The 26,257-nt window shown below is 43.0% G+C and overlaps 1 protein-coding gene across 2 annotated transcripts in view; it reads right to left on the minus strand.

Annotated features, from left to right (window-relative positions):
- The window catches only part of MYO5C (myosin VC), a 971,652-nt gene that overhangs the window by 752,411 nt on the left and 192,984 nt on the right, over positions 1-26,257 (minus strand). For both annotated transcript variants that reach the window (XM_086958305.1, XM_086958306.1), the window contains exon 3: positions 19,709-19,880. In XM_086958305.1, coding sequence (XP_086814431.1) covers positions 19,709-19,880 — 172 coding nt within the window. The remainder of the gene's footprint in view (positions 1-19,708; positions 19,881-26,257) is intronic.

The raw sequence follows: 26,257 nt of genomic DNA on the forward strand, positions 1-26,257 counted from the left end.
GTGATGGTGTGAACTGGAGTGGATGCCGGGTGCGAGTTGGAGGAGGCCCAATTGCAGATGGGTAGATACGTCAGGGACACTAGGGTGGGGATGGATTTGAAGGGACGGCAGACATCCGAGGCACCACAGAAAGCAGAGGTTGCCTGTGGGGTAGGAAATATGGACAAGGGGACAAACCCAGGGCTAGGAAGTGCCAAGAGCACGGCAACGGGTGGGGGTGAAGGTGAAAAGCAAGGGGATAAGAGAAAGGTAGATGACACAGGAGGAAAGGAGAGTAAGGGACACACATTACGGAAACTCCCCTATGGTGTTTCTCATATACGCCAGTGTATATTGTGAGACGTGTCACATTATTTAAATATATGGATGTCATATGCAAGGCCCAAATATGATTTGGCAGGAATGCTTGGGCTCAGTATGATGACAAATTTCAGGCGCGCATTGCCCAAGATTTGAGAGCCGAGTGTGGGGCGATAGATAGGGACCTCTGGCAATAAACGATGGGCCTGGCCAAATTTAGGAAAAACATATTCACAGCAAGTGGATTGCTAATTGTATATTCGCCCTTAACCTGGGGAGGGGTGGGAACTACCGATAAGAGCCAGCGAAGCACCAAGCGGCCTGCTGGGTTTCCAACAAAGGTCTGTGTATGAGGAAAAATGTCATATTTAGATATAAATGCTCCAAGTGCTCCGGGAAGCACACCCTTGTGCAGTACTAAGGGAACGTGGGTTACATGTCAGGATCCCAGTCTGTTGGCAACAGAATTCAGGGGGGCAGGGGCACACAACGCAGCTGACATATGTAATTTTTCCTTGAGGTCCCAGTGCCCCTCTTGCTCCCCTGTAACTACGGGGGAGCAAGTGGAGCAATGGGACCTCACGGGAAAAGCTCATAGGCTGGTAAGTTGGACAGGTACGCAGTTTGGCTGGGCTCTTACCCTAATACGGAAGATGCCCACATACTGCCGGATGGTTTTACATGGGAATTCAGGTTGGGATATGAGGGCCTGAGGGTAAGGCGATGGGTGGAAAATTTGAGGTCTGTTCCAGCACATCCACAAGTGCTGCAGGATACCTTTTGGGAGGAAGTGGAGAATGGCATGTCCATTTGGCACATGGCCAATGGAGGACTTGATTGTCTCCCTGATAAGGGTAGTGCCCAAAAAGAAGAAAGGACAATTAAGACTCATTCAACACCTGTCATAGCTGGCAGGTCACTCAATTAATGATGTAATTGGGGAGGAATTGGCGTCAACGTCTTAGTCCTCGGTGGACGTGGCTATGGCTATAACTGTCCAACCGGTGTCCAGATCCTACATGGCAAAGTGCGACATAAAATCAGCGTTTCGTTTACTACCCAAACACCCAGATGATTTTCAGTAATGGGTATTCAATTTGATGGATGCTGGTATGTTGACAAGGCCCTCCCAATTAGGTGCTCTATTGCTTGCGCTCTATTTGAGTGTTCCTGCACTTTGATCTGAATATTTGATCTACTAGTAAGTCCCCATTACAGTGCACTGTGTGTGCCCAGGGCCCGTAAATCAAATGCTACTAGTGGGCCTGAAGCACTGGTTGTGCCACCCATACAAGTAGCCTTTCAAAGATGTCTCAGACCTGCCCCTGCATTGTCTGCAAGGACCCTTAACTGTTATGTCGACCTGGCAAGTTCAGACACTTGCAAGGCCTTAACATTCGATTTTCTTACATGTAAGTCACCTCTAAGGTAGGCCCAAGGTATGCCTGTGGGCAGGGTGCAGTGTATGTGAATGGTAGGATATGTGCTGGTGTGTTTTACATGTCCTGTTGGTGAAATGCAGCCAATTTAATTTGAAAGGCTGCAAGGAGTCAGTTTACCCAAAAACGTTCACGCTACAGGATCAATTCTTAACTCTGCTCCAGTACACCTTTCCCACAGCTGGCAAAACTGGAACATGCTCTTGTTGGCTACAAGGCAAGCAATACGCTCTGCTTAAATTAATTTCTTCACTCTGTTCAGCACTGCAAGAGAGACAGTGCACGACAACTTTAGATCCCTCCAGGGATGCGAGCAAATGACTACCATGTGTTTGTGTAACCTGTGCAGGGCAAGACAGGTCTTTTATTCCACTGGGCAAATTTCACTGGTGGGATGGAGCCCTTGGAGATCTGTATGAAAGACCAGGTATGCTCCTGGTGCCTCAGTCCCAAGCGTCCCGAGATTATTTGCAGCAGGCACAGGGAGGCTTCGCGAGAGAGAAAAAAAGAGAGGGAGAGGGAAAGTAGAGAGAAGGCAGTCAGAAAAAAAGAAGAGAGAGAGGAGAGACAAGAGTGAATGGATGGATGGATGGAGAGAGATTGTTTGAGGATAGGAAGGGAGCAGGAATAGTTCAAAACAGTAATGCAAAAGAATATATGTAACATTTGCTCACAAGGGACGTTTTTAAGGAAATAGTCACTTTTCTCTATATGTGCACCTATCTGATGCACACTGTTGATTCTGTATCCCTTCAGGGGCGGCCTTAGGCATGTGCAAGCTGTGCACCTGCACAGGGCCACCAAACCCCAGGGGCCACCACGCCAATATATATCCTTAATATAATAATCCTCTGAGGATGGATACATATTTGCGTGGCGGTCCCTGGAAGGGATTTGGCGGCCTCCGGCTCTGTTCCACTTCCAAACACCCTGACCCACCCCCCTCTTCACTGGCCTCCACGCTCCGCCCCACACGGACTCCCTCTTCCGGGGCCCCCTACCTACGCTTCCTGCCCAGGGCAGCCATGAGCCTAGAGCCGCCCCTGATCCCTTTGTGAGTGCTATGCCAAATAATGTTAAATGGTAAAAGGCTTTTACCATTTAACATTATTTGGCATAGCACTCACCATTAAAAACGTCCCTTGTGAGCACAGTCCCAAAACATAGTGATTACATTCTTTGAAAGGATTGTTTTTGTTGTAAATGAACTGATGTACTGTTGTCACGAAATGTTACATATATTCTTTTGCATTACTGTTTTGAATTTCCTTTGACACGGTTGGGTGCAAACAAAATGTGTTTTATCAACTGTTTTTAATGCGTTGAACAAACTCTTTATGTAGTGTGTCAAACTTGGATATGCTGAAATATTCATAATTGATGTGAAAATTGGTTCAAAAGCATAAAATAACTACGTGCCTATGAATTAAGTAACTTAGGCATGAAGCCTACTTAAGTAAAGAGTAGCAAAACAAAATCGAGACCAGGTGTTAGTTTTCATAATCTATTGAATTTGTCCTACCTGGTCACGTATGGACAAGACCCCTATTTAGTTTAATGATTTAAGAAAATGGAAGTGTGAACTTCTTTTCTGCTCGGTAAAAGGGGCTATAAGAAATAGAGTTTCAAAACCACAGATGAGCTTGAAGGTGACAATCAGGAGCTGACACCCAAAAAGCAAAATCTATCCACCTGACAAAATATGACTTGTTGCATTGCCTCATACATCCAAAACAAGTAAGGCAAAATGTTACTAATCAGATCCATGTGGTTAAAATAGAAATGGCTTACACAATGAACGCCAAAGTCAAAGACAAGCAAGTGGTGGTTAACAGGATAAGCTCCATTGAGGAAGTTATTTGCTTAATATGCGTAGTGGTAGAAGACATGCAATCTACCCATGCTGCGGTGTCTAAAAACTTCAAAAACAATACAATAACATGGAAGAACAATCATAAATAGATAATACTAGATTAAGATCCGAAGGAGAGACTGTGAAACGAGGGGAAGACATGTTCTCAAAGAAAAGTAAGGCCTTACTACTGATAAGAGTGCTAAGACCTAGAGAAACTGTGGCAGTGTAAAAGATTGGATATTCGCTAAAGCAAAACAAGTGGATTCTATTGGCATTTTTGATATTGAACTACAACTGCCTCAAGATCTATCACAAAGTACCATAAACAAAAGGAGGGCCCTATAAAACCTGTCAAGAGAACTCAAAAACTGACAAATTAAACATTAGTTGACTTTACCCTTTGACTTGATATTTAAGATGGATTCAAAAATATACATCATTAAAACAGCCAACAGGTTGATTTTGGGTATTACAGAATGAGGTCACAGCTCACAAAAAGACACAGTTTGAAAATAGACTTGTAAAGCAACTGTGATACAAAATCAAGGAATGTGCAGGCAAATGACCAAATAGGATTTGATTGCGGATTGGTATGAGTTTGTAGGCAGCTATGAAAAATCTTCTGCAAAAAATATAATTTAATGGTGCACTCATGTTATAACAGTAATGAACAGGTGCACAATGGATGTTTGCAGAACAATTGTTACTTACCTGTAAACAGGTGGTTCTCCAGTATTGGTGTCTTTCATAGATTCACATGCTTGAATATTCCCCGTCTTCGGAGTGGGAGTCCCACGGTAAATAAAATAGCAATAATATGCATATATAAATATATATGTAACAACATAAAACCTGAAATATTGATCAGAAAAAAGGGCATAAACTGCCTACACATATTTCCACATAGGAATGCATGGGAAAGGAAAAAACCATATGCAGTCTATCCTTGTCATTAGGTTGGTCCAAACTACAGCCAATCAGGCAACAGCAACCCTCTAGAACCTTCTCCTCAGACCTCAGCACCTCAGATTTTCGTAGCACTAGAGTGACTCAAGAGTCACCAAAGAAAATAAGTTTCCAAAGTTACAAAGCATATAAAAGACTGAAATCATATGCATGGATTACATATATACAGCAAACAGTCAATAAATACTTGGAAACTAAAAGGAGGAGGGTAGAACAGAGGCTCACCTTATTGGAATAGATTGCGAAGCACAGCTTGTCCTACTGCAGTATCCGCGTCATTCATGGCACCCAGACAGTAATGTCTTGTGAGCGTGTGTCTGCTGGACCACGTGGCTGCTCTGCAAATTTGATGCAGCGGGACACCGGCAAATATGGCAGTAGAGGACGCCATTGATCTGGTTGATGAGCCCTCACAGCAGAATGCAGAGGCTTACCCGCCTTTTGATGGCAGAAAGCAATCGCCGAAGACACCCAACGGGCTATAGTAGGTTTGTTAACTGGACGCCCCTTGTGAAAACGTCCATAAGCCACAAAAAGTTGGTCAGATTTGCGGAACTGAGCCATTATGCTGATGTAGAACTTCAAGCACCGTTTAATGTCCAAGGAGTGCAGGTGTTGTTCCGCAGGAGACTGTGGGTTAGCAAAGAAAGTCTTCAGAATAACAGGTTCATTGATGTGGAAATCTGAAGGTACTTTAGGTAGAAAAGTAGGGTTAGTGCGAAGCACCACACCATCTGATTGAAACTGAAGAAATGATGGATTGATTGTAAATGCATGAATGTCACTTACTCGACGAGAAGACGTTAATGCAAGGAGAAGAGCAACCTTCCAGGTGAGATACTTGAGGTCAGCTCTATGTATTGGCTCAAATGGCATCTTCATTAATTGTGTTAAGACAATGTTAAGGCGCCAAGCAGGAGGAGGTCGCCGAATTGGTGGAAATTTACGAAATAGTCCTTTGAAAAATTGACGTATTATCCTAGAGGAACAAAGGGAGGTGGAGCCATCTTGGCGGAAGCGTGAAATTGCTGCCAGAAAAACTCTTAAAGTGGCATGAGACAATCCTGACTGAGCCAATGGTAAGAAGAAAGGAAGAAGCTGAGTCGGCGTTGCACGTATGGGATGAATACCGGCAGCAGCACACCAATGGCAGAATCGTTTCCATTTCACCTTGTAAGTCTTTATAGTTGAAGGAGCTCTGGTCTGAGCAAGGACGTCTTAGCATTCTTGAGGAATGGCTAGATGTGCAAATTCACAGTGTTCAGGTTCCAGGCTGATAAGCTCAGAGAAGAGGGGTCCGGATGATAAATTAGACCCCTGTCCATGGAAAGAAGATCCATCCGAGGATGTAGAAGGATGGGCTTGCATGGTGCAGACGATGAAACCTTCGTCGACGTACATTTCGACGGAACCTTCGTTTTCATCTTCTTCGTCGACGGGACAGTCGCCGACGGGACCGTCGCCGACGGGACAGTAATCGATGGAACACTCGTCGACGGACTCCCGTCGACAGAACACTCGTCGTCGAAGGCGTCGTCGAAACCAACGTCTTCACACCCTTTGTCGACGTTATTCGACCGTCGATGCCGCAGGTTTCTTCGTGGACAACGATGACAATGAAATAGGGATAATCGACGACACAGTCTTTGAACTGAGAATTACCCTCATCGACGACGATGACGTCGACGAAAGGGCAGTAGACGATCCAGATGCAAGCGTCGTCGTGACGTCGTCGTCGATTTCGAACCAGAGGCAGCAAACTTCGTCGACGGAGCTGTCGTCGACGGAAAATCAGTTTTATTCACAGAAAAACTTGAGGAAGCAGGAGCCTGAGAGCCAGATCTCGTGGGCCCAGAAGTGGTAGGAAGTGGTGAAGACACCGCAGGGGCCAAGGAAAGAGACATTCTCCTTTTCTTTAAATATGGAGAAGGCAACTCCTGGACACTACCACGCTTGGAGGCTGCTTGGGAATGGCCAGAAACAAGACTTTCAGCATCAGAAAGTACATTATCTTTATCCTTTAGTCTTTGTCGCCAGATGAGTAAACGGCCTTCCCTGTCCTTTAAAGTCTTTGTGGAGAAAGTTCTACAGAACTTACAGCTCCCGACCTCATGGTCCGGGTAAAGACAGTAAATACACTTACTGTGTGGGTCCTCAGAAAAAAGTCACAGCTTTCCACAGGATGAACAAGCTCTGAAAAGAGACTTCTTACTTGTAGACATGTTTGTAGAACCAGGAAACACCTGAAGAAAAGAGAAAACTGAGCAGAGCACGACGTGCGGTAGAAAATCTGAGGTGCTGAGCTCTGAGGAGAAGCTCTGAGGAGAAGGTTCTAGAGGGTTGCTGTCATCTGGTTGGCTGCAGTTTGGACCAACATAATGACAAGGATAGACTGCATAGGTTTTTTTCCATTCCCATGCATTCCTATGTGGAAATATGTGTAGGCAGTTTATGCCCTTTTTTCTGATCCATATTTCAGGTTTTATGTTGTTACATATATATTTATATTTCCGCACTTGTACCCTCACAGCGACGGGCTTTCAATCCTCAGCCATCGACCAGAAAGAACACGGAAGACCCAGAGTGAAAGTGAGTTTTTTATTTCCCAGTACACTACGCCAGCATAACGTTTCGGCCTTCACAGAGGCCTTGGTCACATGACGCACCGAGAGGGTTGTGTGAATTTAAAGTGCTCGTGCATTTACAACAGTACCATTTGATTGGTTCTCAAATAATTAGTGGGAGTGTCCAACATAATTATTACGCAGCAACTTGCAATTGCAAAGAGGGAAGACAGGTTACTCTCTGAGAGTGCCTATTTTTGCAATACATGTTTAAATACATTATTATCCGATAATTCTCAAACATTAGTATATGAGGAAATTCTGGGTATAAAAAATGTCTATCAGAATTCATATATTTACATCATGTGCAACACTACAACCGCAATATGGTGGGTTGAATGGGTTCTTTTGATAACTGCATAAATACAATTACAATAATCCATAATGCACAATCAAGAAATCCTCAAACTTATTTTTAAAATATATACACAGCATTTCATATATATACAACTATATACAATCGAAATCTTGTTTACTACTACCTATGCTCGCTAAATGCTATCCTGTAGTAGTAGATTAATCGGATGGAAAAAAGGCTAGATCTAGTATATGCCTCATATTATCCCATCTTATCCAATTTCCATTGCTGCTGTTAACTTACAAATGCTGTTGTTACAAATGCAGTTAGAAACAAGTGTGATTAAAACCAATTTTTGCTGAAATTATCATGTTATATACAGTTAAACACACTACTGGGAATCTATAACAAATAATTACATTATGGTTGATTATATAACCTAGTATTTCCTTTCTTGTATAGTTATATTTAATCAACAACAAACATTAGTGATATTTCGACAGTCAGCATGTGTAATAACCAGCGACAAAACAAATGGAGAGATGGTGTTGTTAAACCTTAAAATACAGGTGACCTTATAGGCATGTGTAAAAATCCTCCGTGGAGTTTAGACCATTAGGACTTTTACTGTCCATCTCCAAGATGTATCTGGTCTCAAGAGCCCTTAAGATCCCATGTCGATTGCCGCCTCTCCTCAGAGGACCTACAGAGTCAATAGCATAATATCTAAGGAGTCCACTGTTGTTATTATGGAACTCCTTGAAATGCCTTGCAACAGGGTATGTGGCGTCATTTGTGTTGATGGCCCTGATGTGCTGGAGCACCCTTTTGTGGACCTGCAATTTGGTACTACCAATATATTGCAGGCCACATGGGCACTCCAGCACATAGACCACATATTCCGATTTGCAAGTTAACTGCTTGTTAATTTTGCGAGGCACTGTAGAGAAAGCTGTCAGGAACTCGGTCTTATTGAGCCCCTGAAAACATGCTTTGCAGTTTGAACATTTCCTAAACCCTCTACTGGCTGCCAGCCAGTTTTTGGGTGGAATCACCTCAGGACTAGATTTGACTAGTGCATCTTGTAATGAAAATGCCTTCCTGTAGGTGATCGCAGGTCTATTAGGCATATGTTCACCAATGACTGGATCCAATTTGATCAGATTCCAGTGTTGGTTGATAATCTTTCTCAGTGCCCCGTGCTGACTATTATAGGTCCAAATAAGTCTGACTGGCTGTTCACTACTGGATACTATGGTTCTCTGAGCTTTCTTGTGGGTCAGTGCCTCTTTGCGAGACAGGGCATTGGTCTTTCTGATAGCTGTATCAATCAGATTCTCACGATAGCCCCTTGCCAGAAACCTTTGTTTACTAGCAGCTTGTGCTGCTCTACAATGTGTGTCTGTACTGCAGATCCGTCGAATTCTAAGCATTTCCCTGTAGGGAATGCTTCGAATTAAATGTGGGGGATGATGGCTCTCAGCATGCAATATAGTATTGCCCGCAGTAGGCTTCCTATAAAGCTTGGTTTCTAGTCTGCCCTGACTGATCTCCAGAGTAACATCAAGAAAGTGTGCTACCTCCTGACTGATATGGGATGTGAAGGACAAATTGAATGAATTCGTGTTCAAAACATCAATAAAACTGACAGCATCTTCATATGTCCCACGCCAAATCATTAAAATATAATCGATGTATCTGTACCGTCGGATGATATGGCGAGTGCAGATGTCTCGATGAATACCATTGAGGACCTGTCTCTCCCAGTACCCCATATGGAGGCAGGCGTAACTGGGAGAGAAACAGGCCCCCATGGCAACCCCTCTGACCTGCTGATAATACTGGTTCAGGAACATAAAGTAATTGTGATGTAAACAAAAACTAATCATAGTAAGCAACATCTTGTTATGCTCGGCTAGTTCTATTGGCCGCTTGCCTAAAAAGAACTCAACAGCCCTTAACCCATCTGCATGCACTATGCTTGTGTATAAAGATGACACATCGAGGGTAATTAGCCAATAGTCATTACTCCATTGTAGTTCATTCAATTTCCTCATCAGGTCACTGGAGTCTTGAATGTATGACGTAAGTGCCAATACAAGCTCCTGGAGGAACAAGTCAATGTAAGTGGTGGCTTTCTCCAACAATCCCCCGCACGCCGAAATGATGGGTCTGCCTGGCGGCTTGATCGCATTTTTGTGTACCTTTGGAATTAGGTACAGCACAGGGGTTATGGGATGATCATTTTTTAGGCATTTCAGCTCATCCATACTAATGAGACCACTGGATCGCCATCCCATCAGGAGAGAATGAAAATCTGTTTGCGCTTTCCTGAGTGAGTTCACATCACAGTGTCTATAGCAGTTTGGGTCATTCAGCTGGAGGTAAGCCTCCTCCAGATATAGTGCTCTGGGCCAGAGTACGATGTTGCCCCCCTTGTCAGATTGCCTGACTATCACGTTGCCATCCGTTTTAATTTTTTTGACTAGTTTTTGATATTCATTACTGCCATGGTGTTTGCCATAGTTAGATTTCAAAGTCTTCACATGTAATGCTTTCACTTGTTTTACTACAGCATCCTGAAAAATGTCTATATTATCGTATGTGGTAACAGGAGTGAATGTCGAACGTGGCTTGAGGTTGCTTAAGCCACCAGTTTGGGTACTCAGTTCCCTCTGAGTGTTCTGAGAATTTGGAGCCTCCGCTCGCAAAACTGCCAGATCCTGCATTAGAGGGATATCATTCACCACCAATCCCTGAGTAGTAGTTTCAGCCACCGACCTTCTGCCAATACTACGTGATTTGCTGTTGGCAAAGTGTTTTTTGAGCTTCAATTTCCGTGTAAATTTAAAAAGATCTATTCTTGTGTTCACGTAATTAAAACTGCTAGGGGGGCTGTACGATAATCCTTTAGATAAGATGCTGATTTCTAAGTCAGTGAAAGTTGTACTTGTCAGATTTATAACAGATAAACCATTGTCCAGTGTTTGTAACAAATAGCTTACTTGTTTTCGTGTTGGTTACTTCTTCTTGTTGGAGTTCCATATATATTTATATATGCATATTATTGCTATTTTATTTAGTGTGGGACTCCCACTCCGACGACGGGGAATATTCAATCATGTGAATCTATGAAAGACACCCTAATACTGGAGAAATTGGAATTATTGGTTGATTAGGGTGTCAGCCTAAGACACAAGCAAACCCCAAATTAACCTATGCTCAACCCACTGGTAGCTTGCACAGACCAGTCAGGATTAACTTAGAGGCAATGTGTAAGGTATTTGTGCAACACTTCAAACAGTAACACAGTAAAACAACCACACAAAAAGAATGTTGAGACAAATAGAGCTCAATTTAATATATAAAACAAGACTACAAATCCAATAGGTAGAACCTGAGATATTGAGTTTTTAAGATCTAGGTCCAAATAGCAGCAAAAAACACAAATTGCCAATTGTGGATATCTGGTCGCACTAGACAGGGACAAAGTCACAAGTTCAAGCTGACCACGATGGAGTGCGGGACGGCTATAGGGCCCATAGTTAAGCCCACTGAACAAAGTGCCTTAAATCCTAGTTGCAGAGAGTTGCAAGGATCTGTGTTGAAAGTGCACCATGCAGCTGAAGAGATGCATCAGTTCCAAGGTGCAGCATGGCTGCAGTGCGAGATCCTGTTGAGTAAAGTCCGACGTCAGGGATGCAGCCCGCACTCGGTTCTTAGGATCTGCGATGTGGATTACAGCGCCGTCATCATAAAGAAGATAAATGCGATGGCCTGCGCTGAGGATGCATCGTACAGCGGAGTTTACAAAGGTGAAGTGGGTTGCACCAGCGATGCCAGTCTTTGTAGCGGGTCCAATCCACGCAGCAGCAGAGATGCGTCAGTACTGCTCGGGGTTGTACCATGCCGCAGAAGAGATGCATCACTTCATCTGGATCCACAGAGGCTGGTAAAACACATTAAGCTTACTTCCAAGGGTCCAGGAATGGTATGACAGCACTTGGCCAGGTGCAGATACAAGGATGTTGGAAGCCTAATATGTCCCTGAGGCTTCAGAACAGGAGGGCAGCCAACTAGTGCTTGGAGCCACTCTAAGTTCTGGGTTCAAAAGAGGTCCATGCCTTCTCACCCAGGCAAGAGGGCAGCAGGCAGCACAGCAAAACAGGAGTCCAGCAGACTGCAGTCCAGCAGAGTGACAGTCCTTGTAGCAGTACAGCAGTCCTCATTTCTGGCAGAATATCCACAAGTCCAGAAGGGTACTAAAGTGTTGGTGTCTGAGGTGTATTTTTCCAAGGTTTTGAAAGGTAGGAGAAGCTTCTAGACAATGGTTTTGAATTGCATGGAATTTCCTGCCTCCCCAGTGACGGCTTCAAGCTGGTTGAAGCGACAATTCAGAGTCATTATTCCCTTCAAGTGTAAGTGGGGCTGTGCCAGCTCTTCCCTCCCAACCTGCCAGTGATAGAACAACTAGTCTGTCTAGGAGGAGTACACAAAGCCTAACTGCTAACTATACCTAGTCATGTGATCAGAGACAGGTTACAGGCACTAAATGGATATGACAAGAGAACCCTTTTCAAAAAAAGGTCAGCAGGGTTAACTATGGGCATACCCTGAACATTCAAACTCAGTGTCACTTGCTATTAGCGTTTCCCCAAAAGTTCCCGCAGCACACTTGCTGCACTATTTACCAAACCACAAACCCAAAGGAAAATCTCTAAGGTGGGCAACTAGCGGCTTAGGGCTCCAAGTTTGAACCCGCCTCCAACACAATCCTTTTCACAAAAGGGCCTCCCTAGTTGTTAGAAAAGGGGGTCTCTAGTTGGCAGAGGTAGGTACCTTTGTTCAAATAGGGACCCTTGCTTCTAGTCAGGATAAGGGGGATACACACTTTAGATAACCCCTGCTCACCCCCTCTGTAGCTTGGCACAAGCAGAGAGGGTTATCCCAAAGGCAATGTGTGAAGTATTTGCACCAACACTCACAGTAACACAGTGATAACACCATAAATAAACACCACACCGGTTTAGAAAAATAAAGTATTTTTATCTAAAGTTGACAAGACAAAACGACAAAAATCCAACACACACAGTTACAAATATTACTTTCAAAAGGTTTCAAGAACTTGTACCATAGAAAGCTATGGATCCGTGACTTTTCCCCGAAGTAAATGGAGCTCCGTCAAATTTCACAAGCCAAACAGCCTCAGCGTCGGAGAACAGAGAGATGCAACACTCCTGAGACCCTGAGGAGGCGATGCGACAGTCCAGCTGCACATAGAGAGGAAGGGTTGCAATGATTCTGGTCTGTAGGGGGGGTAATGCGTCAATTCTTCGTGCCGGTTCCGGTCCACTGGTGATGCGTTGGGGAAGTGTGCAGCACAGGTCCGATACGTGGATCTTCAGGATGCTTCTGCGACCAATGCGGCGGCGGTGCACGGCATTGCGACGGTCCTCTTCAGCCGCGATCCCTTGATGCGTCGAATCTTGCAGCGATGACAGGCGCTGCAACGGTTTACACAGTGGCACGGCGATGCGTGGAAATCCGTCTCGCGCTGGGAAGATGCGTAGGAAAAACAGACGCAAGAAGAGTGATGCGTTGATTTCTGTAGTTCTTTGCGTTTCTTCTCTCTTCCAGCTCCCAAACAGCTGCAACAACCTCCAGAAAACTAGCACAGGCACCTCAAGGCAGGTCAGAACTGACGACAGCAGAGTTCGGGCAGCTGGGGGTGAAGTCTTTGTGTCCCTGAAACTTCTGAACAGGAGGCCAGCTCACTTCAGGCCCTTGGAGATCTCCTTCAAGCAGAGGACACAGCACACAGCAAAGTCCTTCTCCTTTTCTTGGCAGAAACAGCAACTGTAGTTCAACCCCAGACACACAGCAAGGGCAGTACTTATCCTCAGTCTCTCCAGCTCTTCTCCTTGGCAAAGGTTCCTCTTGAATTCCAGGAATGATCTAAAGTTCAAGGGTTTTAGGTCTAATACTTATACCAGAAAATGTCTTTGTTCTCTTTGTCCAAGGGGCTCTGAGCCCAGTTCAAACCAGTTCTGGGGGCACTCTGCCAGTGCACAACAACATCCTTTGTTAGTGTGGGCCTTGGCTCCAGACATACTACAGGGGGGTGGAGCCGGCATTGTGGAAGGCAGGCAAAGCCCTATTCAGATGCAGGTGCTACTCCTCCCACCCCTCCAAAAGCAGATCAGCCCTATTCAGCCTAGTGCTGACTCATCCAGACTCCTGGAGTCACTGCACTTCCTCAGCCCCTGTCACTCCAAAGCCAAACAGTCAATCCACAACCAGGCAGAAGCACACAGGATGGTTGAACAACAAAATATCCAATTTATAACATACAATTTTAAAAAAATCTTTACTACAAGATGTGTTATTAATTCCTGAGCTCAGGGATACTAAACTCAATTTTCCTATCTTATCCCTATGGGAAGATATGATTGTAAAATGTTACAAAGCATTCACCATGCTGTCCTATGGGGCAAAATAGCCTTTCAATAGTGAAAAACGAATTTGGCAGTATTTCACTACCAGTACATGTCCTACCTTTCACATACACTGCACCCTGCCCAATGGGATATCTTAGGACTACCATAGGGCTGCTCTATATATAAGAAAAGAGAAGGTTAGGGCCTGACAAGTGGGTGCACTAGCCAAGTCGACATCGTAGTTAACAAACTGCGCACAGGCACCGTGGTGGCAGTCCTGAGACATTGTTTCAGGGCTACTCATGTGGGTGGCACAATCCGTGCTGCAGGCCCACTAGTAGCATTTGATTTACCAGCCCTGGCACACTCAATGCACTTTACTAGGGACCTACCGGTAAATCAAATATGCCAATCAGGGAGAACCAATCACAATAACAATTTACTCAGAGAGCATATGCACTTTAGCACTGATCAGCAGTGGAAAAGTGCACAGAGTCCTATAGCCAACAAACACAGGTCAGGAAAACATAGGAGGAAGAAGCAAGCATTTTGGGAATAACCCTGCAAAAAGGGTCCTTTCCAACACTAGTTAACTATGAGCATATCCCCAGAACACTCGAACCCGGATGTTCCGCAGTCTTATTCAAACAATGCATTCCTGTCCATCTATCCACTCTTTTGACATACAAATAAAGTTGACGGGATGTCCTCATACACCTGCCAGGCGTCATGCTCCATCATTGGACAACCTCATGCTATTCAAAACCATAGTTTGATGGAGAAAGGCCTACAACCTGAAATCAGGGAGGCACTTTTTTAACTAAGGGTCTGTGAAACAAATTAAAAATCAATGTAGTAACCTATTTATTTATATTTATTAAGGAGTTTTATATAGCGCTAACCTGACCCGAAGGTATCTGAGCACTTCACAACCATTTTTTAGCATGATTCATACAATAAAGCAGTGTTCTACATATAGGTTCCGAAGTCCAAGTGTACTGAGCAGCATTGAGGTAGTACGTGAGTCCTGAAATAACCTAGAGTGCACTTTGTCTTGGTGTTGATACAATAAAGCAGTATTCTACATATGGGTTCAGAAATCCAAGTGTGCTGAGCAGCTATGAGGTAGTCTGTAAGTCCTGAGATAACCTCATAGACTGCACGTTGTCTTGGAGTTGAACCACTTGGGGGGGGGGGGCAGTTAGTGGTCAAATAGCAGGGAGAAGGTAAGTCTTGGAGCTACAATGTCTGGGAGAGACAACAAGCAGGGATTTGCATTTAGATGGCGGCTATCCATTCGGGAGGGAACGGTTGAGGAAAAGGACTTTTAGGTATTTTTTAAATTTTGTGAAGGACAAGATACTCCTGATACCGACTGGGATGGCATTCCAGATTTTGGTCACGTTTCCGGCAAAGGACTGTGCAGCAGTTTTTTGTTTGCGTGTTGTCATAGGGATGAGTAGTAGGCTGCTGGAGCTCCTGAGGTAACTTGTCTGACCAGCCCTCTTGAGTTTAGCAGCCAAATGCTCAGGTTTTCCTGTGTGCAGGGCTTTGTGTGTGAGGCAAGCAGTTCTGAAACTGGCCCGCAGTTCGACTGGGAGCCATTTTAGTTCTCTGAGTGCTGGTGAGATGTGGTCATATTTCCTGATTCCAGTGACCATTCTAGCTGCTGCGTTGAGTGTAATTTTGAGGGGAGCTAGGTGAGATTTTGTTGTAGCAGTGAGGGTGGAATTCCCATAGTCGAGTTTGGATAGCACCAGTGATTGGGTGGCTTGTTTGAGGTCGTTGATTCGGGATGAATGGTTTTATTTTGTTAAGTAGCTTTAGGTTGACGATGGCACTTTTTGCGGAGTTCTTGATGTATTTGGCCATGTTGAGTTTTGAGTCTAGGGTGATTCCTAAGGATTTAACGGAGTGGGTCAGAGTGTGATTGTTGTTAAGAGCATCCAAAGCTTTTAGTCATTCTGAAATATGAGGGTTCTCTCCTTTGTTAGAGATGAGGAGTATTTCGGTTTTGTCTTGGTTGAGTTTTAAGTGGTTAAGCAACAGACAATGTTGGATTTCTTTTAGAGTGACATTTAGTCTGTGAATATCATCAATGGAGGAGGTTACTAGATAGATCTGGGTGTCATCTGCATAGAGGTGGAAAGGGATGTTAGCATTTTTGAGTAGGGTGGTGAGGGTTGAACAGTTGAGGGGAAAGCACTGAACATTGGGGGATGCCCCTGTTGACGGGGTGTAGGTCGGAGGTAAAGTTTTTTTTTTTTATCCTTTGTGAGCGGCTGTGTAAGGAGGAGAACTAGCATAGGACCACCTCATCAGCTCCTACCCTATCTTGTAAAGCCTTGATGAGAAGTTGATGATCAATCTTGCCAAAGGCTGCCGATAGGTCCAGGAGAATGAGGAATCAACATTGGTCGGTATCAAGGGATTTGTGGATGTTGTCTGTGATGTTAAGGATAGCGGTCTCAGTGCTATAGCCTTTTCTGAAACCCGATTAGTGGGGGTCAAGAAAGTTGATGCTATCCATGTCCTGAGTCAGTTGTTGGAGGACGCATTTTTCAAGGATTTTGGATAGGAGGGGGAGATTGGAGACAGGTCTGAAGTTATTCAGTTCCTTGGAGTCAAGGCCAGTTTTTTTAGTACTGGTGTGACTTGGCTAACTTTGATGCATTCAGGTATGATGCCGGTTCTCAGGGAGCTGTTTATGATCTTGCACCAGAACGGGGTTATGGAGAGTTTCAGTTTTTTGGTCAGTTAGGTGGGTATCGGGTCAAGATGTGAGAGGCTGGTTTGGAGGTGGAGATCAGTTTGAGGATGGGGTTGAAGGACTTCCAGGTTTTTGTGGGGTGCTTGGGCGTGCTATCTACTGTCACTGGGGACAGGTTTTTTGCAGACGGGGTTGATTTCCAGTGAGAGCTCAATCTTGGTGGCGAAGTTTTCACACAAGTCCTTGGAGGCCTGTAGGGAGGATTCTGGGGGTTTGGAGGTTTGTTGCCTGATGATTCTAACTGTTTGTTGGGCCTGTTTTTTGCGTTCTCCAGGGTGGTGCAGAAGAAGGTGGATTTTTTTATACTGATGTGTTTTTTGTATTTCCTTCAGGCTGCTTTGAGTTGTTCGAGTAGGCTTGAGGAGGGGTTGCTCCTCAATAGTCTTTCTGTACCTCTTAGTTGTCTTCTTTTGATGTTAATGTCCATGTTGAGCCAAGATCTGGATGGGATGTTCCTGTTTTTTGCTAGTACAGTGGATGGCATTAAGGAAAAATAATAAAATAAATAAAACCACTTACCTTGCGCTCACCGCCTCGCAGTTCTAACTTTGCTGGAGGGTTTAGTGAATTTTAGGCAGTGCTACTTGTTGGAAAGTTGCCTTTTTTCATGATCAAATCAGATTTCTTCACAGTTTTAGACTAGTGGGACTGGGAACCATAAGACTATCATTAAGTTTCCCAATGTTTGGGCCCTAAATATGATGTTCAATTGGCTAAACCTAATTGACATTCTGACTTTTTAGTAATGCCACCGTAATTTGGGGCAAGGAAATCCACTCAGCATAATAAACTAAACTTTTACAAAGTTACTATACAATATATTTGAAAAATGTACCTTTAGCGTTGGATGAATTTTCTAGCAGCAGTTTCAAATATTGAAACATAAAATTTAATCACAACCAGGCCTCTCTCAATTGACAACAAAAGACACATTAACCTCTACAGTGAAGACAGAACTTTGTAGCTGACCACTGCAGTGAGATAGTATTCTCATTATTTAGCATGTCCTGTACTTAGCACCTAGTCTTATGGCCTGGTATTTAAGACGCCACCAAGAAAGCCTGGTAGCCCACAAGTCTGAGTGCTAAATGTAAGGCATGCTAAGAATAATATGTTACTAGAGCGACAAAGTAAAAAAAGCTTTCCCATACCTGGGATTTTCATGCCAAAATAAATGGTTCCCATCTGAGCCAGACTCAAGTGTATCTAACAACAAGGGATCCATGCGGCTGCAACATGCTGCCTTGCCTTAGGAGAGGGAATTGGCATTTTCAGAAGAAAAACCTATGGATCTAATTAGAAGTTGGAGGGTCAGGGACATCCACCGAAAAGTGGAATATATCCCACAAACAAGATCGAGAAGACAATAGTATCAAACAGCAGACTGGACATCTGTTATTTTTTGGAGAATGCCCTGCGAACCTCTAAATAAGGCCATATGACCCAGATTGCTGCAACCTCGACCCTTGCTCTATTACAGTTTTTTTTTTTTTTTTTTTTGTATGTTCTTATATAGCGCTCGATCACCCGGAGGCATCTCGGCGCTTGCCTTGGGAACCCGTCCTGGCTTTTCCCTGTGAGATAGCCCCTAACGGACATCCCCAAGGTGAAAGCCAGGCATCCCGCCGCGGGGGCCGTTGTGGAGATTAAGCAAGCTTAATGCCCAGAGTTGCAGAGTGTGAACCCATGATTAGGTCAGGCACCGAAGCGAGAATTATCGAGTCCGTGGACATTTGAGCTCAAGACCCTGCCGCGTTGGGAATTGAACCCTGGTCCCGGGTCTGACCTCTGCTTCAGGGTCTGCCTGCTCTAACCAGTGAGCCACACTTCTCCACTTCAGTCACTCTGACATTGCACCAACGCTCCTGGTCCACTGCAGCCATTAACTTTAATCAGCTCTTTTTATTTTCTTGGGGGTTTTCTCCTAAAACCTTGAAACATCATATCTAAAGATCCTTTAATCCTATCTGTTTAGTTTATTGAAATGGTCTCTTGTCTGCTAAATTGGTCTAGGAATGTTTTGTTTGTTTTTCTGACTTTAATATGGTTAACTTGCAGGTTAAATACTTAGTACACATCTCACTGGGGAAAAGTATGTTGCTTGTAAATAGCTAGTAGGGCTTGAGAACGGTTTCTCATTGAAACTGTGTGTGGTCCTTGCAAGGATATTGTCCTTAGTATGATAACTCCACCTGTATTAATGATACAAAATCCTGATAACGTAGAGCAGTGTTTCAGCTGTCAAAGATGCTTTCTTGTACTGAATGATGATTTTCCTGACCAGCATGAATAAGCAGTACATGCAGAAGAAAAATATTTTACTATATCTTGCATATTCAAAGATAGCCAAGCCACATAGAAGCTGCATCTATTCCCAGGTAAACTGTGTGACTATTTTGATCATGTAGGCAAATTATTTCTTCCATCAGCTTCCATGTCATTCAAAAATGTGCGAATTATGCCCTAAATCTATATGATGTACCAACCACCTTGAGATAGCCAAACGCCTGTTTTTTTACGTGGACAAGCAATATTAAATATTATAGAATTCAGTGAATATTATATTCATTTTAATTATTTCAAAGGTATTACAGATAGTACATTTGTATAGTTTAACTTACAATTGGATTGAAATTGAACATTTAGGCCACATGACCTTTTCCAAAGCCCTCTCTTAAGTCCCCCCTGCAGTTAAGACTCTAAATACCTTCCTATACAAGCTGGCATCTTCATAACTCAGTATGATTGTCCTCTTGCTTTATCAGACCCACACCTGTATTCTTAATGCCCAATCTTTCCTCTCACTCTCTTAGTTTCACAGCAAATGTGCCTGAAATCAGCCTCCGGTCAGCTTTAGCTGGAATTCAATTAAATTACTACAGCATAATTAATTATGGTTATGAATTCTAAATACTTACATGACCAGAAATGAATTCAAATGCTAGCATGGCAGGTCTCAATATGCACTGAACATCTTTGTGCTTCTGTGGCACTCAAGAAAAGATATCTTCGGACTTACCACTGTAGGTGTAGATAAGCTTGGATTCCACAAAGCGAACTCTAAGGTTGTGCAGAACAGCAGGTTCATGAAGGTAACTGAGTGCTGTAAGGTCATTTTCCCCCACAAGTATATCAGGATTTCGCAGCGGTGGCAGATCTCTCTCTGCGTCTTCAACTGAATAATCAATAGCCTAAGAAGAACAAATTGCACAATTAAAGATAGTCAATGCTCTACAATGAGTTGTAGTCACCAGAATTCATGGTCATCGCCATGTCAAAAATATATCCATTTACTATTATCCTTTCCCCCAAGATAACTTGTAACAAGCCAACATTCAACACTGATTCATCATAGTTGTGGAGGATATTGGTTCATTTACCTTAAAGATCCTTCACATTACCTCTTCGGAGCTCAACATAGGCAGTTCCTTACTTTAAAGAACCTCATCATTTGCTTATGATTGATCTGCTGCAACACAAAATCATTCAACTATATTGAGTTGTGTCCTAACTTGTGGTCCATAATTGTGGTGGTTCCTTTGCTGCACTCATGCTTTTACAACGGAGTGAAATGGAAATAACATACAAGAATATAGCACACACGCCACACAACTCATGTCCTCTATCAACTCCTAGCCATTGCCATGAATACAAATAGTTTCTAGTGAAAAGCATTGCACAACATATTGGCATTGCAGTATAAAATCAAGCCAAACAATTTAGGTGATTGAGGGGATTACTGTACTTTAATGAGTCTGATGCATTTCAATCAAAGGTTTTTGAGAAAGTACTATACTCCAGGAACACACGAGAAAACCATCAAGACCACATTCCTCACCACCTAAGAACAAAGCATAGTGAGCATGATTTTTACCAACAGTACATCATGTGGTAAAATATGCAGTAACATTCAGTTCAGTAGGATGTTCCTCCACTGGTTTTTGTGCACTTCTTGTCTATTAGTTTAAAAGCTACAATTATATTGTATTGTATTGTAGTTGCATTTAAATAGCGCTTACTACCCCTGACGAGGCGTCAGACAGAGCGCTTTTTCGGCAAGTAGCACGCTACTCCGGAACCAATAAAGGATTAGTAGTGAATTAGTACAGTCAAATATGAAAGTAATTTGAGTGGTGGATATGTTAGTCAGTTATTTGGATTGAGAAGAATAGCGGAGGTATAGATGAGGGAAAAACCTTGCATTTATATAGCGCTTGCTACCCCTGATAATATGTTGAAGCTCTTTTTTGGCAAGTAGCACACACGCTACTCCGGAACCCATAAAGGACTAGTGGTGAATTAGTATAGCGAAATATGAAATTAATTTGATAGGTGATGTCAGTCTGGTATTTGGATTGAAAAGGATGGTGGAGGGATAGAAGAGGGCAGGACTTAGAATTATTTTGTTTTGCTTTGGAGGTCATAGCTGTAGGAGGAGGCTTGGGATGAGTAAAAGGGGTGTGGAGGGGAAGAGTGCGAGGGAAGGGTTCAGAAAGTTTTGTTTTGGGAGATCAGAATAGTTAAAGAGGCATGAGATGATGCAGGGAGGTGTAGAGTAGGGAATAGTTTAGAAAGGGTTATTTTGGGGATCATAGTAGTGGTATGGATTTTGGGATGAATGAGAGAGCAGAAGTAGAGGATATATTGATAGAGGTATAGGGTGAGAAATAGAGTAGTGCATTGGAAAGGGTAGTAGAAAGAGGTTTGAGATGAGTCAGAAAGTTGAGTTAGCAGATATATTGAGAGAATTATAGGGTGAGAAATAGGGTAGCGTACTGGATATGCTGAATTCAAAGAAAAGTTATAAATATTTAGATCCTTAAGTACATGGAAAGTATATAGATGCATACAGAAATTAAACATATGTAGATTAAAGATGCATTAAAGAAACTCTGGCTTTCAAGTATTGTTGTACTTAAAAACGAATTTGATTTATTTGTTTATACATTATTGTGTTTTTTTTTGTAATTCAATAGTGAAGCAATTTTATATAAACAGTTATGATAAAAGATTTACTTATTTATGCAGTCACTTATATACATGTTACAAACATAGATTAATGAAAATATCGGTAATGTGCACATTTGTTTAGCAGAACTAATGAATATCTATATTTTCCTACATGTTTATACAAAGCAATACACATAAATAGGTACATATCTATAGTACAAATAAAGGCTTATATATAGAGGGATATGCTGTAAACGTTTGTTTGCATATTTTGCTTATGCGGGGAAGAGCTAATTCTTGAGTAGTTTTCTGAAGATAAGGTGGCTATCCGTGGATCTTATGTTGGGGGGAAAAGAGTTCCACAGTTTGGCTGCTTGAACAGAGAAGGTTATGCCATCTATGTTTTTTTTCTTGTATCTTGGGATTTCGAGGCGAGGTTCCATTCTAGAGCGGAGGTTTTTCTGTTGAATATGTTTGGTGATTTTTCTCCTGACGAAGAGCAGTTCTGTTCCACGTCTCGCTTTGTGGGTGATACAAAGCAGCTCTAATGTGGATCTTCTGGCAACTGGTAACCAATGCAGGGCTTTCAAGGCAGGGGAGATGTGGTCTAGCGGTTTTATATGTAAGAGAAGACTGGCAGCCGAGTTCTGAATCAGTTGTAGTCTTTTCATGGTAGTTAAAGGTGATCTGTGGTAAAGAATATTGGCATAATCGAGTTAGGACAGAACAAGGGAGATGGTAGCTTGGACAGTGTGTGGAAATCCCAAATGGGGGAAGGTTTGTAACAGAGTATTTATAGTAACAAAGCTTGATCTTGCTAGTTTGTCCACTTCGGCATTTATCATAAGCTTAGAGTCTATGTTCATTCTGAGGTTACTTACTTCCAGATCATCAGTCCAGATGGCAAGCAGGTCATAATGTTTCCAATCACCACACGTGAGTATTTCTATTTTGGAAGCATTCAATTTGAATTGGCTCCACGTCATCCATTGATCCACGGCTCTGAGACAATTGAAAATTAGCGAGTTTCTAATGTCTTTAGGGTATTCCAGTTGAAGGAATATTTGCGTGTCATCTGGATAGTTATAGCACGTGAAGTGAAATTGATTGATCAGTGCCAGTAATTACTTCGTGTAGATGTTGAAAAGCATGGGTGAGATTGATAGAGCCTTGGTGGACCCCTGCTTTTGTCTAGTACTGATAGAGTGTGAGGGAGAACTAGCTCAGTTTAACATACTCACCTGGGCCCATAAAACATTCCCCCTTTGAACTAACAGTCCTGCCTGTGATTTACTAACTAATTACCTATCAGTACTATGAGCACTTTTAGGACTTATACCTGTAAACCATGACTTACCAATCCTTGTCACCTTTGCTGTAAGTCCTAGGGATCGAAAAAGGAGTTAGAATAAACAGGCAATAATTAAACACATTTACTTTTCCTGTAATTATAACAGACTCATGGAAAGTTTTAAAAGCTTTATCTATGAAATATTTTCTGAGTCAAAATGAAAAAGGTTACAATACTGTGACCATAAATTTAACAAGCAGGAAAATAATCAGTAGGACAAAGTTTGTAAGAAATCAAACACCTTTAAAAATCTTTACCCAGGAAAGTTGAGAAAGGGAAATAGCACAAGGACATACCACATAGATTATATTTACCTAGAATGGTGCAATGACCAATCCTGGTAACAGGCTGGGGAAAAAGACCAGGGCCAGGCTCCCGACTAATCAGGTGCCCACGGGACAAGACAGGTGCAGATCAGGACTTCCTCTAAGTGCAACGCCAGCGTCACACCCCTCTCTCTCAGCAAGCGAATTAGTACCCCGACTGGGTAATTGATAATTTCCCCCAACACCTCGATTCTTCTGACAGAGTGCTCCACCTGCTGTCGATCTCCTATAGCATGCGTTGGGTCAGTGACAGGTCAGCTATTCGGACAAGTCGGACAATTTCTCTGTCTAAACCTACCTTAGTTATACCATTTCGAGGGCAATATACCACCCCTAAATGTTGCAAATCTATGTGTTCCCCTTCAGTGATTGGTCAGAAAGACGAGGAGAGGTCATCACACCATACTAAGATGAGATCATTTCAATTGACTTGCATTGATAAAGTCTCCGCCCACAATTTATTTTCCCATGACTTTATTCCGCCCAACAATATTGGCATACAAATTATATACATTGTATTTATTTGATTCTTCTTGCTTCCTCTTTAGAGGTCAGTAGAGCAGGTTCCCAGGAACATCGTGGGTAAGAAGGGTGTTGGTAGCCATTCACTGCCAATGACTGCATGACTTTCCGGGATTTGTTGCGCTGGTGCGTCTTTTTTGAAATTGAGTTTTTGTCTCATTTAAGGCCCATAATACGAGCTAGTAACAAATTCATAGGAAGACACATAAGAGTACAACAATAAATGAATGCATTGTATACCACCGATCTCTACTCTAACCCCATTACTTTATTTATCTTTTGCATTAATAGTTAAGCAAAACGAACACGCTTAGTACAAGCAGCAGCATGAGCATTAGCATCGGAGATTTAAAGTGGCCATTCCTGGCACTAGTGCGCAGAAGCAAAGATTTCCCTACAAAGCAGAAATACGTCACACCACGTAAATATGGCAGACGCATGAGTAGTACAGTTCAAGCGTTTTCGGCGACCATATTAAGACACTCGGGTTAATGTTAGTAAAAGCACATTGACAAGCTTCCCCAAATATTAATGGACAAAACATGTTGATTAATAAGTTAAAGGTTATTTCGAGAGGGCTGAATCCAAGCAAGTTTCTGCATATGTGAAACCTTGCTCCAGCAGTACGGTTTAGACGAGAAAGGTGGGGTATGGATGACATTAGTTCTGTTGAGAAGATACAATGCAATCCAGTCTAGAGCAGTCCCCTCTATCCCGGCTCCGTAGAGTCATTGTATCGGACTGTCATGGTCAACCAGGTCAGAGAAAAGCTGAGAGGTCCAAGAGATGCAGCGCAGCAACCCTGTTGCAGTCAACTGTGTTCTTCAGGTCATCCCAGATGTCAAGGAGGGCAGATTCTGTGCCTCTTCCTGGATGGATTCCCATTTGGAAGTCTGAAAGTATGGCATTCTCTTCAATGGGCAAACACTGCTCTGTCTATCAGTTTGCCAAAGAAAGGTCCATTTGTAATCGGTCTGTAGTTGTCAGGGTTCAGTGGGTCCAAGTTTGTTTTCTTCAGTAATGGGTGTATGTATGACTTTTTGAGTTTTTCTGGAGAGATTCCAGTAGTTAAGGAGTTGTTGATGACTCCTCTTACTGGAGTGGCAGCACAGGTATGTAGAAGAATTGTCTTGAACGTTTGCATCGGACACAGGTCAGAAGGGCCTGCGGCAAGCCTGCTTGCTTTGACCAGGTCCATACATTCTTCGTGTGAAATGTGTTGGAAGGAACGGAGAGGCTGGGTTAGTGTTTAATTGCTTGCTTTGACCAGGTCCATAAATTAATCATGTGAAATGTGGTGGAAGGAGCAGTGAGGCTGGGTTAGAGTATTCTTGGATTGTTGTTCTGTAAAAGGATCAGTGCTGGTGCTTTGTCATTGTTTTAAGTATAAGTCCAATGTGTCTGCTTTGACCGTGTAAAGATTTGCCAGTTTGTCTGTGATGAGCTCCTTCTAGGCAATTTGGTTTACGAAATTCATTGAATGTTTACAGAATTCTTTATTTGCACATTTAGGATTTTCAATTCTGTATGAATAGTATCTTTTCATAACTTTTTGATAGCTGACTTGTATAATCTGTTAATTTTCTGTAAGCGAAGATTTTTGATTGCCGTTTGTTTTGAGCCAGGCACATTGCAGCTTTGAAATTTGTTGTTTTATGTCTTTTCTCTGCATTTCTCCAAGGTGCTTGTTTTCTTTAGTACAGTTCTGTATTTTTTAGTGGTATCAGTGTATCAAAAGCTTCCTTTAGCAACTCATATAGTAAAAACAGATAAACGAGGCTTCTCCTTGTTGGATAGTATTAGAAGCACAGACACTGGTATTTTAGAATCAATCATTTTTATTACATGGTATCAGATCAAAAACACAGCTCATCTGCCTACATCCACTGGCCGGCAGAGCGTTGCAGTATGGTCAAAACACAGCGTATAGGCCTACAGCCCGGAGTGCGACCCAGCGTAGAAGAACTTAAGTCCATAGTGTTGGACTTGGCAAACGATCACTAAGATATCATTTTTATAGAAATAAAAAAGAAACAAGAAAACAGACTAACACCCACTCCCTCCTCCCCCAAATCCCCCCGTCCCTTTCCACCCCTCCACATCAGTCTCTACCCTCCCGCCCAAACCTCCCATGGCCATCAGCTACCTCGCAAAGTAGTTCATACTATGGTTGTGGCCCCAACTGGTTCCAGTGGAATAAGGTGTAGTATCTGTAGGTATTTTGGGCAAGTGACCTCCCTCAGCTCCTTGGAGAGGAGCTGCAGGAATGGCCCCCATAGCTTCAAGTACTCCGCTCCCTTCCCATCCATCCAAAGTGAAAGGCGCTCCATTGCTAGGATATGCCAAAGTCTCCGGATCCAGTCACAAGCATTAGGGGCATCCGAGGAACCCCACTGTGCTAAAAGGACCTGTCGTGCCG

This window comes from Lissotriton vulgaris, chromosome 2_1 (assembly GCF_964263255.1).
Source record: "Lissotriton vulgaris chromosome 2_1, aLisVul1.2, whole genome shotgun sequence".
Lineage (NCBI taxonomy): Eukaryota > Metazoa > Chordata > Amphibia > Caudata > Salamandridae > Lissotriton > Lissotriton vulgaris.